At 51.1% G+C, this 13,810-nt stretch overlaps 1 protein-coding gene across 1 annotated transcript; it reads left to right on the plus strand.

Moving 5' to 3' along the window:
• Positions 1-8,034: 8,034 nt before the first annotated feature.
• On the plus strand, positions 8,035-10,792 carry FBXL14 (F-box and leucine rich repeat protein 14). The gene has a single exon (XM_082849711.1). It carries the CDS (start codon positions 8,184-8,186, stop codon positions 9,384-9,386), a length of 1,203 nt encoding a protein of 400 aa, XP_082705837.1. The 5' UTR covers positions 8,035-8,183; the 3' UTR covers positions 9,387-10,792.
• Positions 10,793-13,810: the final 3,018 nt, after the last annotated feature.

Genomic DNA, 13,810 nt, shown 5'->3' on the forward strand with positions numbered 1-13,810 from the left:
GAGCTGAGTCATACTCGTAAAGACCTTCAAAGAATGTCTAACACATAATAAATGTGCAATAAATAGCAGGTATTCTGGGGACTTCCCTGGTGGTCCAGTGGCTGAGACTCCCCGCTTCGACTGCAAGGGGCCTGGGTTTGATCCCTGGCTGCAGAGCTAAGATTCTGCGTGCTGCGTGGTGCGGCCAAAAAAAGGAAAAAAAACAAAACAGCTATTTTGCCGACGGCCAGGAGCCGCACTAGGAGGTTCCGTGCGTTATCCCGTTCAACCCTCACAAACCTCCCAGGATAAGAACATCACTAGTCCTATTTTACAGACGAGCAAACGGAGTCTCCAAGTGATGAAATAGCTCGTCCAAAGTCACAGAGCTGATAAGTGATGAAGTCAAGGTTTTGACCCCAAATCTGTCTGACTAAAAACCCACGTTCTATCACTACCTCGCGGGGAAAACTTCGGACTTCACACCAGAGACTCAAAGGCAAAAGATGGTGGGGGGGGGGGGACATAATTATTTTAAATATTATTTGTGTTTTACTAAAAAAGGAGAGACTTCAAGAAGTATAATTTCACAAAAGTTTTAAATCAGGAGAAGGAAAACCAGGGGGTGGGAGGTTCCAGCAGTACCTGGGAAACCCACTGGATGTGCAAATTCTCGGCACCCACCCCCCCCAGACATCTGACTCAGAGACCTTCGAAGTTACTCTGATACACATGCAAGTCGGAGCAGCCCAAGAAAGCATGAGAGTTGGTGATGAAAACCGAGGTCAGAGGAAAAAGGATGGATGTGTGTCTGGCAGACTCCGAGTCTGGGACTGTCTCTTGCTTTTCTGAATGGAGCACGACTCTTTCCGACTCAGGGAGGACGGAATGAGGGGCACAGAGACAGGGGGCTCCCCCGACGTGAGGGACCATCTCATCACGCTCTTGCGAGTGTGCTGTTTCCGCTCCTTTAACCTGCGCATTTCTTAAAAACAGGAAATGCCATTTTTAAATGCTTAACTTTCAGTAAGGATGTATCTGTACAATTCGGGGGCACGTCCAAGTGGGGCTTTTTTTGATGGTTCATTTATAAAAGAAAAAACCAGAACAGTGTTTATTAGCTCCCTCCTAAAGGCCAGGTTCCCCCGAGGGCCCTCCCTTTCCCCTGCGTGGTTTTTCTCAATGAGTTGTCACCACAGTTCTGTGACCAGGAGTGACTTTTCACTTTCTAGATGAGGAAATTGTAGCTCAAAGCGCTGAAGCCACCCTGCCAGAGGGCACGCAGGCGTAATGGAAGAGCCGGGACTCCACCGCACAACTTGGGCTGCAAGTCTGGGGGACACTTAACTCCTCAGGACACTGCCTGGGGAACAGCCCTGTGTCAAGGGGCCTCGAGTCACGGGCACCTAGGGGAGCCCCCCTCGGACCCGGGCCGTCCCAGGGGTCAGTCAATGTCTCAGTGGTCCCCTCTCACTGCCCCCAGGGTGTGAGGCACCAAGCTCTATTGTCGGGCAAAACGAGGAGAAAGACAGCTGATTTAAAATAATTTTTTCCCAAGGCAATCTCTGTTCTGAAAACAGTAGCAAAGTCCAAACCATGAACTAAGAATTTCTGACTTCAGATGCCAAATTCCAGTTCCAGATAGACAACAGTTAAAATAAAGTTTCTTATTCTTGAAAGACAATAAAGAGGAAAAGCTAAGAATTCTTTGAAAAGGACTCTTTTTGGGGGGCCACGTCGCACGGCTTGTGGGATCTTGGTTCCCCGACCAGGGGTTGAACCCGGGCCCTCAGCAGTGAGAGTGCAGAGTCCTAACCACCGGGCCGCCAGGGAATTCCCTGAAAAGGAAATTTTCAATATTCTTCAATACTGAAGAATCAGAACAACGTATGACAATGTATGTTTGCTATTATGGCATTCTTATTTTTTCCTAAACTAGTAAGGTAAAGCCAGCCTGTTCTCTAAATAAATTTCCACCCTATGTAATGACTTTCCTCTCATCACCACTATTCAAATTCGAGGCTTCTCTGTAGTGGTCCTCTAAACTGAGAACATTTTATTTATAACCATCACTCCATTGGCACTTACCCCACTGATAATACGGAAACTATTTTGTGGCGCGTTGCTGGGTCCTGAGTCCTAAGAAGCAGACATACCCTCTGCAACTTTGTCTACTCCAGGGCGCAGAGCCGTGCGCACCAGCTGTAGGAACATTTCCTGAACGATCACATGATCGAAAACCCACCTTCCCAAACGTTCAGTACTTGGAAATGGCTACATTTACAATATGGCTTGTTTTATTTTAGGGTTGTCATAGCTACCTGCTTGGTAACAAGTACCTAAGGTGTTTGTTAATAATAACTGATACTTGGGGTTATTCAATTAAAGTATTTCTAATCCTTTGGTCGGGCACCTGAAAATATGAAGATATATGTTAGGCTTCCCTGGTGGCGCAGTGATTAAGAATCTGCCTGACAATGCAGGGGACACATGTTCAAGCCCTGGTCCGGGAAGATCCCACATGCCGCGGAGCAACTAAGCCCGTGCACCACAACTACTGAGCCTGCGCTCTAGAGCCCGCAAGCCACGACTAGTGAAGCCTGTGCGCCTAGAACCTGTGTTCTGCAACAAGAGAAGCCACCGCAATGAGAAACCCGTGCACCGCAACGAAGAGTAGCCCCCGCTCGCCGCAACTAGAGAAAGCCCGCGTGCAGCAACGAAGACCCACGCAGCCAAAAAAAAAATTAATTAAAAAAAATTAAATAAATAAAATTTTTAAAAAATAAAATATATGTTACAGTTAACACTCAAAAGTTGCAAACAACGTATTTCAAATGCAGCCGCATTTCCAGTGTAAAAGGATGGGGTGTCCATTCATCCGGGGGCGATTATTAATAGCACCCCATCTCTCTCGCATGAGTTTTTCCAGTTTGTACATGAAAGGGCACAGTCATCCTCAGGAGAGGGCTCCGGCTACCCAGACCTCAAGCCCTTATTTTTATTGGGGTGGATAAAGGCCTTGTTGACGGGATACAATGAACTAATAATTTGGGAGAGAGTAAACAAATATTTTGGGTGTTCCGGCAATTTGCTGACGTGAGGACAATTTTCACCTATTTTTCCTATTTATTTACATCTTCCTTTCACAGTGTTGGTTCTGTTTAAATCTTTTCATTTCTAATTGAGGTAAAATATATGTAACGTAAAACTGACCACCTTAACCATTGTAAAGCACACAATGCAATAGTGTTAAGTACATTCACACTGTGCAACACATTTCCAGAACTTGTTCATCTTGCAGAACTGAAACTCTGTGCCCCCAAACAGCTCCCCTCCCTCAGCCTCTGGCAGCCACCCTTCTACTTTCTGTTTCTGTGATTCTGACTATTCTACGAGCCTCATATAAGCGAAATAATACAGTATTTGTCTCTTTGTGAGTGGCTTACTTCACTCAGCATGACGTCTTCAAGCTCCCTCCATGCTGTGGTGTGACAGGACTTCCTTCCTTTTTAAAGGCTGAATAATATTCCATCGTAGGGAGAGACCGCCTTGTGTTTATCCGTGATCTGTGAGGGACACTCGGGTTGCTCCTACCTTCTGGCTGTTGCAGACAATGCTATGAACTTGGGTGTACAAATGCTGCGTCTAGACTCCGCTTTTATTTATTTTTGGTATATGCCCAGAAGTGGAACTGCTGGATCATGAGGTAGTTCTATTTTTAAGTTTCTGAGGAGCCTCCGTACTGTTTCCCACAGCAGCCGTACCATTTCACATTCCCACCAACAGCACGCCAGGGCTCCAATAGCTCTACCTCCTCGCCAACACTTGTTATTTTCTGTTTTATTCATTGTAGCCATCCTAACGGGTATGAGATCATATCTTATTGTGGTTTTGATGAGCATCTCCCTAATGCTTAATGTTGAGCATCTTTTCACCTGCTTGTTGACCATCTGTATGTCTTCTTTAGAGAACTGTCTGTTCAAGTCCTTTGCGCATTATTCAGTGAGGTTGTTCTGTTGTTGTTTCTAGTTAAATCTTCTCTTTGCACTCAGTGCATCAAGTCCTCACTATGTCTTACCTTTTCTCTAATCAAAAGGTGCCCCAGGATACTCTCCTGCTTAGAATTACTTAGGAATAGAGAGAATGTTGCCTTGAAGTGGGGAAGTAGTTGGAAAGGCACGATCTTATAAACCTCAGATATCCATTGTTATTGGTGGTCCAGAAAAGTTTTGACATGTATGAAGTCTTTTGTAAAGAGATTATACAATTGTTATCGTTCTCATTCGCTTCAGTTCAACCACGTTTACAGAGCGCCTACTGCGAGGCACCCACTGTGCCATGGACACATTAGAGTTAACATAAAACACACACGACCTGTTTTAACTCCTTTGATCCAACGCCCACCAGCTAGACTCTGGGTCACTGTTTCTGGACATCTACATTCTTTTTTTAAAAAAAAGTTTTTATTTAATTTATTTTTATTTTTGGCTGAGTTGGGTCTTCGTTGCTGCACACAGGCTTTCTCTAGTTGCGGTGAGCAGGGACTACTTTTCGTTGCGGTGCACGGGTTTCTCATTGCAGTGGCTTCTCTTGTTGTGGAGCACAGGCTCTAGGCGCGTGGGCTTCAGTAATTGTGGGTCGTGGGCTCTAGAGCGCAGGCTCAGTAGTTGTGGCACACGGGCTTAGTTGCTCTGCGGCAGGTGGGATCTTCCTGGACCAGGGCTCGAACCCGTGTCCCCTGCATTGGCAGGCGGATTCTTAACCACTGCACCACCAGGGAAGCCCTGGACACATATATTCTTGAATGAGGAGTTTAAAAGCTACGGATCTCTTCTGATCTTTCCTGCCTCTCTGTGTGAGGAAGCATACATCCTTTTTTTTTTTTTTTTAATATTTATTTATTTGGTTGTGTCAGGTCTCAGTTGTGGCTTGCAGGCTCCTTAGTTGAGACATGCGGGCTCCCTAGCTGTGGCATGAGAACTCTTAGTTGCGACATGCATGTGGGATCTAGTTCCCTGACCAGGGATTGAACCCAGGCCCCCTGCATGGGGAGCGTGGAGTCCCAACCACTGCGCCACCAGGGAAGTCCCAGGAAGCATACATCCTTAAGTAGGCCTGATCTTTGGGTTGGGCCTCACAATTTTCCCAGGCCCCACCCAGATGAAAAACACACCCTATCTAAAACAACAGTGTCTTTAAAATTCTTGGTAACGTTCTAGAGACTCTGTACACAGGGCTATCACCTCTGCTCTAAACAGAAGTTCAGAACTCATTCAGAAAAAAACTTCACCTCGGTTGCAAGCTGCTGAATCATATACAAAAGGCTCGACCTGGGCTCAACATACAAGTGGCTGTCCACGGGCCCCTCTACACTGATACACATCTTCTCCAGACCACCAGTCTCTGGTCCATAATTCCCTCCACCTATTTTTGTGTCCTAAATCACAGCCTAAACTGAAACCCCCAAGAAGCCAGTGCACGTGAAACTATCCCTATTCTCGGGGTTGCATTAGGAACAATGCGAAATGTCGGGCTGAGACAGGGCTCAGAGAGGCTCACGGTTTCCCAGAGGGTAACTGTTGAGAAGATCCCTGGAGATTATCCAGTCAATCTGCCCTAGTGAAACACAAGGAAACTGAGCCGCAGAAAGGGGAGACACTTCCTCCATGCCCCAGACTCAGCAGAGGGCTCACCTGATGCCACTCTGTTTCCCCACTAATGTGCATTTTCTCAGATACTTCTGGATGTTTATTCTCCTGTTTATTGAACGTGAACACAATCATATTGCTGAAAATCCTTGTCATATATGTTTGAATGCCTTACATAAAAGGTCCTGAATTAATACCACTCTAGAGTTAAACTCAAGAAAAAACTTCGCGAGAGCTAGGAGCAGGTGGTCAACTTCTCGAGAAAGTGCTTCCGGGCACATCTGAACTACTTTTCAGACTTGAGAGCAGCGGCGGGTCTGGAGGAGGGGCACGGCTAACTAAGCCCCTCCTCTTCAGGTCAGCCCCCCCATGCCCCCCCATTGGTGGTCTAGCACTTTGTTTTGCGACAAGGAGGAATGAGGTTTTGTGGATTAAAGCCTTGATATCAACACAAACACATCTACATCCACAGAACAACAGGAAAAGTCACTTCACGTAGCGCGTTAGGTAAAAGTTTAGGCGGCAGGGACTGAGACCAGTGTACGCCTAGATACAGCCCAGGAGAAGAGTGCCAACCCAGGTGCAGCGCAGAACTGAGACTCTCACTGCACAGCACATTTGGAATCTTCTAGATGACCAACAGAACCCTACGTGATTCCAGGAGGGTTATAGAAATCTCTGGGCGTTACACCACGTGCATCGTGGCTGAAGGATTTTGCTTCTGCATTTCCTGATTTAGGAACAGGGGAGGTGGGCGGCAGTCTAAAAAGGTACTACGCCTATTACCTATCTGTATGCATTTGGCCCGCTACTGGTCTCCTGGGCAAAAGAGAAGTGGCCAAAAGGGAACCTCATATACTGAACATGGAACCCAGTCAAAACCTCGTTCAGATTCTCAAAGAATCAATGAAACCATTCTCCTTTTTTGATAGCTGAACCAGGCTGTCTTGCATCTTGTTGTGCGGATCCACAAATTCCTTCAAAACACAGAGGGTCATTTTCTGGCTCCAAAATCCTTGGTTTGAAGGTAATTAAAACGAATCTCTTTTGAAACCCTACCCTCTGAGTGGGCATTTAAGACCCAGGAGCCACGCTCTAGACTGGAGCATTCCATGGTTCCAGAGAACAGTTTGTAAACGAACAGACATTTGCTGGAGCATCTTAAACCAAGCCCAATCGTCACTCTGTTTTGTCAAAAGATAAAATTGTATCGGCACATACGAACACATTGACTGTCGGCACAACTGGGCCCTTCATCGTCTAAGAGGCTGACAAGAAAGAAAGCGGTGGCGATAGGGTTGAGGTGAGGCTGCTCCCTCCGGGCGCGAGGCAGGCGGAGGCGACGCGGCGCAGCCCAGGGCTGCCGGCCGAGTGCGGAAGCGGAGGAAGTTGTGATGCATAAGGAGCCGAGGGAGCGCACTGGCGGCGGTGTCTGGAAACACCCGGAACATGCTAGAAGGAAGTGGTAATGGCTAGATCCAGAGTGCGCACTGGGGGGAGGCCGTGCTCGGCTAAGGGACGCGTGGGTAGTCCTGAGTTTCTCCCCAGTTCAGGGCACAAGACTGGAGAGAAAGGAACCGTGGGAAGCCGCCCACTGGGGTGGACCGAGGAGGTGGCATCACAGACGCGCGGCGGGGCCCCGGGGACGCGGGCGGGGAGGAGAGCGGGGCGGTCACCGAGCAGCGGTCCGGGGAGGAGGGTCTTGCGGGAGGATAAAGGGAGCGGGCGGGAGGCTGGGCCAGGAGCGCGCGGGGAGGCCTCGGACCCGGCGGCGCGGAGCCTAGACGCGGGCCGGGCGTGGCCGGCAGCTCCCCGCGGTCGGTGGAGGCGGCGGAAGCGGTGGCGGCTGGCCCGGCCGGCGCCCCGACGGCGCGCACAGGGTTAACCCGCGGCGGGCCGGCGCTCGGTTTCCAGGACAACGCCGGCAGTTCCGGCGCGCAGGCTCGTACCATCGCGCGCGCGCGGGGGAGCGCGGGGGGCGGGGGCGCGGAGGCGCGGAGAGCAGCGGGTCCGGCCCGGACGCCCCCGGCGCGGCCGCCGCTCGCCCCGGGTCGGCTCCGCGCGCGCGCTCCGTGCCGGCCGGCGCTGCCCCGCGCGCGGACGCGGGGGCCGAGCGCGCGCCGGCCCAAAGTCCCCCCGCCGGGGCGGCCGAGTGCGGGCGGCCCGCTGGCAGCTTTGAAAAGCGGGCGAGGACAAAGGCGGCCGCAGCCTCCCGGCGCCCAGCCCGAGCGCGCAGCCCGGCCCGCGCGGCGCCGGAGGATGCGGCCGGGGGCGCGGCGGCGGCGGCGGCGGCGGGGCGGCGCGGGCCGGGCGCGGCAGAGCTGAGCCCAGCAAGGGCCGGGCTGCGGGGGCGCCCGCCCGGGATGTGAGCGCCGAGCGCGCCGGGCGGGGAGGGCGGGCAGGGCGGCAGGAAGGACGCGCGGACGGGAGGAGGAGCGGCGCCGAGCCGGAAGGCGGGAGGCGCGTCCGTTGGGCCCGCGGCGCGGCCGGCCAGCCGCCTCGTCGCTCGGGCGGGAGCGGGGCCCGCGCCTCCTCCCCGACGCCGCGGGGAGGAAGATGGAGACGCACATCTCGTGCCTGTTCCCCGAGCTGCTGGCCATGATCTTCGGCTACCTGGACGTGCGCGACAAGGGGCGCGCGGCGCAGGTGTGCACGGCCTGGCGGGACGCCGCCTACCACAAGTCGGTGTGGCGGGGGGTGGAGGCCAAGCTGCACCTGCGCCGGGCCAACCCGTCGCTGTTCCCCAGCCTGCAGGCCCGGGGCATCCGCCGGGTGCAGATCCTGAGCCTGCGCCGCAGCCTCAGCTACGTGATCCAGGGCATGGCCAACATCGAGAGCCTCAACCTCAGCGGCTGCTACAACCTCACCGACAACGGACTGGGCCACGCGTTCGTTCAGGAGATCGGCTCGCTGCGCGCCCTCAATCTGAGCCTGTGCAAGCAGATCACCGACAGCAGCCTGGGCCGCATAGCCCAGTACCTCAAGGGCCTGGAGGTGCTGGAGCTGGGCGGCTGCAGCAACATCACCAACACCGGCCTCCTGCTCATCGCCTGGGGCCTGCAGCGCCTCAAGAGCCTTAATCTCCGCAGCTGCCGCCACCTCTCGGACGTGGGCATCGGGCACCTGGCCGGCATGACGCGCAGCGCGGCCGAGGGCTGCCTGGGCCTGGAGCAGCTCACGCTGCAGGACTGCCAGAAGCTCACGGATCTGTCTCTGAAGCACATCTCCCGGGGGCTGACGGGCCTGAGGCTCCTCAACCTCAGCTTCTGCGGAGGCATCTCGGACGCAGGCCTCCTGCACCTGTCGCACATGGGCAGCCTGCGCAGCCTTAACCTGCGCTCCTGCGACAACATCAGTGACACGGGCATCATGCATCTGGCCATGGGCAGCCTGCGCCTCTCGGGGCTGGATGTGTCCTTCTGTGACAAGGTGGGGGACCAGAGCCTGGCTTACATAGCGCAGGGGCTGGACGGCCTCAAGTCCCTGTCCCTCTGCTCCTGCCACATAAGCGACGATGGCATCAACCGCATGGTGCGGCAGATGCACGGGCTGCGCACACTCAACATCGGGCAGTGTGTACGCATCACGGACAAGGGCCTGGAGCTGATCGCCGAGCACCTGAGCCAGCTCACCGGCATCGACCTGTACGGCTGCACCCGCATCACCAAGCGCGGCCTGGAGCGCATCACGCAGCTGCCCTGCCTCAAGGTACTCAACCTGGGCCTCTGGCAGATGACAGACAGTGAGAAGGTCAGGTGAGGGCGGCAGCACCAACTCCCCCGGCCCCGCCCTGTTCGTCCTCCTGCCACCGCCGCGGCCCCCGCGCTCACTCAACACGCACACGTAGACCCAGAGCATTGCCGGGGACGCGGTGGGGGCGATGACGCGGAGCCCCAGTCTCGTCCTCCCCTCCCCCCCCGTTGCGTCCGGGGTCCCTCCGCCACCCACACCCTCTCCTTTTCCCCGAGGATGCGGAGAAGGACTCGCCACCCACCAGCCACTCCTCCCAGCAGGGGTTTGGAGGACGGATTGAGCTACTGTATCCCCGCCGCGCTGCATTTGGAAACGGGGGTGGGGAGTGACCAGTTCTTTCAGCCCTGGGGAGTTGGGGAAAATGTCTGCCTTCACTTAAGCTTTCATTTGAATACTGTGATCTGGTTTTTATTTCGAAACGTATAAAAGCAAACCCAACTACAACGGCCTTTTCACCCTTCTTCCACTTCGTAACTAATCCCAGTCTCTCGTCATCAGTCCTTTGACAGTACTCTGCTACCCACGCTCATTTCATTTGTATTGTCTTTCTTTTTTTATTTTTTTGAAGAAAGTTGACATCATGGTCTCTTTTTTTTTCTGCTGAGTATAGTCTATATATTATATATATATATAAATTATATATATATATGTGTGTGTGTGTATATATATATATATATATACATATATATATATATATATGTGTGTGTGTGTGTGTGTGTCTGGCTACCTCGTTTTAGTTTACTTTTTTCTCTGAAGCCCTGGAATTCTACAAGAGAGATATTTTGAGACTGAAACATTTTTGTGCCTGGACTGGAAAGATGCCCATCGGGTTTGTACATCTTTTTTGTTTTGGCTTCTTCCCAAACCCCATCCACCCCGTGTATCCCACTTCACATTCCGGCTCTGCTTTCCTTTTTCTCCTTGTCCATAGGGATTTGAGGGCCCAGCCGTGATCCTAAATCTTGACTTAATTTATAGCACAAATGTGTGGGAGACGTGAGAGTTGGACTGTTTTGTTTTTTGTTATTTTTTGTGTGTGTTTGAGATGCAGATTGTGTCTTGAAAATGATGATTATATATGCAGATTCTGCCCTGCCCTCCCCCTCTTGCAAGTTTCCCCACGAAAAGGTCACACAGTGAGGGTTCCTGTTGGGAGCGGAGGAGCTTCCAGAGCCCCCGGGGCTGAAATGTGAAGGGGAGGGGACTGAAATTCATGTCTTATCTCTGTTCTGTTAATAAAACGGGAGTTTGTGGGTTTTTAAAGATTCTGTTTCTAAATGGAGGAGTAGATGCCTTTATTTTGATGGGGGTTGGGACTTGTGGCTTTAAAAAAAAAATCACTTTTGTGTAGGATGTACATTTTCGTTGGATTTTTTTGGTTTGTTTATTGTCTTTTAGAATCCTCCACAGCAACATGCGAGACCATGGAGTAAAAGAAACCCAGAGACCTTTATCAATTAATTGTACTGTTTGTGAATTTGTACAAATAATAACAAAGATCCTCTTAAAACGTTTATATTCTTACAGTAAAAGGTTAAGCTGATATTTATATAATAAAAGAGGAAATATGAAGTATGTTTTTGAAAAAAAAAAAAACCAAAAACAAAAGCCTTGTATCTGTGCATTATTTTTAAGGCGGTGTGTGTTTGGGTCCAGGCCACGGTAGGAGGTGCTGTTTTGTGTCTGAAGTAAAAGCATAAGGTGCAGAGTTCCGTGCAGCCTGCGTGGTGTGAGCTCACGGTGAAAAATTTATCCTGTATGAGGTTCACCACTGACATCTACGTGTTTTGTTGCTAGAAATGGGATTGGAATGGAGGTTTATATAACTTCTGGTTCTGAACTGTCAACAACATGGAAATTTAAAGAAACTGAACAAAATGAAACTTCTTCTTAAACCAGATTTGTAAGAGTCACAGCTTCACCAGGGTGGCCAGTTTTTCTCCACATGGACGTGAGATCTAGGGGTGATGTTCAAGAAATGCGTCCTGAGATGTGGAAGTGGGAAGAAAGATGGGTTTCCTGACCCTGAGCGGGTGTGGGGAGGCTGCGAGGGGGCGGGGAGGGCGCCAGGGCCATTGTTGGGAAAGTTAAGGGCGCTCAGTCATGCGGACTGCGGCGCAGTGCGAGCAGTGCGGCAGGGCGGGGGCTCGGGCCCCTCCTTAGCATTCCCCGCCAGCCCCGCCAGCGCCGCCGGGTTGGACACTTTCCTGGGGGCGGGGAGGCCGGCCTGGAGTTCTTGCACATTTGCATTTTAAGAAGGCGGCCACTCGAACCCCGGTGAGGGTTCTTAGACTGAATTGGGGCTGAATACCAACAATTCCAGCAAAGAGCTCCCTTTGGTAGACAATAACTAAATCATCTGACACCCTGTGGTTGGGCTGTGGAAACGGAAGTGTATAAATGCGCCAGCAGTGGGGTTTTTCATATTCTTGTTTCGCAGAGGTCTGTCTTACTTGTTTTTGAGGGGTTTTTTTTTTTTTTATACTGATCCCAGGAAGAGCCGATAAGAATAGCACAAAACTTTCCTGGATCAACACCTCTTTCCAGGAAGAGAGCTAGAACCAGGTTTCTCTTGGGTAGGACTGTTTTGTAAAGTTTCCAGGCTTGCTGTACGGGCCTGTCACAAAAGCTGCATTGTTCCTTCTTGGAGAGCCACCACAAGTGGGTCTAATGGAGCCTGACACTAGATCCATCTTCCTTTTCTTTGGGGAAGGTGTGGATCTCTTTCTTCCCTCTTAGGTTACAGTGCTTACTGCCTGGAAAAAAAAAAAAAAAGTGTGAACCCTAGTAAGAAGAGACTCTGAATCAGGGTCAGCTTTCTGATTTAGCATTTGCCTCTACAGCACATGAAGCTTCCACAAGCTGTGAGTTCCTATTTTTCTTCTTCCAAGAGATCGTGTGGCTGTGCAGATTCAGTCAGTAAGAATCTGGGCACCTCCTACGTCTTAGGCTCTGTGCTCACCTCCTTCATTTAATACAAAAAGTAATCCTACCAGCTATAACTGGAAGGTTTTCTGTTTCTCTGCTTTGTCTTGGTTTTTAAATATAAGCTTGACTCAAGGCTGGTAAATTACTGTTTGGAAGTTAAGATCACGGGCCTGGTGTCCTCGTCCTGAACTGGGCAGAGTTTAGAATGTATCTGAGTGTCTCGGGAAAGATGAATAAACCTCCTTGCATCCGTCAGAGGTGACTGCTTACCCCTCAACCTTTTTTGACAGAAAGAAAGGAATCAGGGTTGAGAACCAATGATGTGCTCTGCCTGGTACCTGAAAATTTCTCCGAGTCCTCAAAGCAACCTGCTGAAAGGTACCCTCTTTTCCAGATGAGAATACTGCTCGCCTAAAGCCAGCCACTAAGTCCAGCCCCCTTCCACTCCACGAGGAGGATCAGCTACCGATCGCACCTTGGTTTCCAGGAAGGCGACCTCCCGGAAGCGAGTGGTGGCTGTGTGAACCCAGGATGGACAGGCTCGGGCCAAGGGCACCACCTGAAAGGGAGCAGAAGTGGATTTGGCCTCACCATACCTACGGGAATGGAAGGAAATGCTTTTAAAGAATGGGAGCGCTAAGCACGAGCGGATGTGTAATATGTGGGTGGCGCACAGGTTAAGAGGACTTCAGGGCAATTTTTAGAGTAACAGAAAAAACCTGGCTCAGGTATTTGCCAAAACTTCAGAACTGAAAAAACAAAATAGGAACTTAGTGTAAACTTTATCATCTAGAAGCAATAAACCTCAGCAGGAACTGTGTTGGTGGCAGTCAGGAAAGGGTTCCGCGTACTTGTCCGAGACTCATGGGGCAAAAGCCATGAAACGTCTGCTGAAAAGATGATGTGTAAGTGAAGGGCGGGGTCGGCGGGGTTCAGACAGTGTCTGCAGCCTCCTCCAGACCACGACGGGCCTCTAGCTGAGAGCGCTGGGTGTTGCTGAATAATTCTCCCTGCCGTAGACGCCTGCCTGCCCAACTCCTCCGTCCTGAGGCGGGGAGGGCCCACTTGATGTATCCCACCTTTGGCAGCAGTGACAAGGATGCTTGCCTAACTTACGGTACATCCTTAAACAGTTAAGAAAATTCAAACCCATCATTATTCTTTCATGATTGAAATCAGCAGCAAAGGTCTGAAAAAGCCTATGTTCCTTTTACGGCAGTCTCTCTAACGGTAAGAGCCTTCTCTTAAACGGAGACACACGATATGTAAATTGAAGCGTGGCTTAGCCCCCAAATCCAGGTGCTTTCCCACAGTGGTTATTAGACGCTGATCTTGCAATATAAGTAAAACCCTTCCCTTCCGACTGAGAGAATCTGAACTCAAGTTTGCAAAGGGGAGAGGGGAGTGGCCCCCAGGGACCACTGTGTTTCCAAAGGATAAGACCCCCTTATTAAGAGATCAGATTTGTAAAACAAAACCAAGACCTCATGCAGCTTCTGACC

Source organism: Leucopleurus acutus, assembly GCF_964270905.1.
Source record: "Leucopleurus acutus genome assembly, chromosome: 11".
Classification (NCBI taxonomy): domain Eukaryota; kingdom Metazoa; phylum Chordata; class Mammalia; order Artiodactyla; family Delphinidae; genus Leucopleurus; species Leucopleurus acutus.

Coding starts and splice junctions, on each gene's coding strand:
- FBXL14 (XM_082849711.1), top strand. CDS start 8,184: ATGGAGACGCACATCTCGTGCCTGTTCCCCGAGCTGCTGGCCATGATC.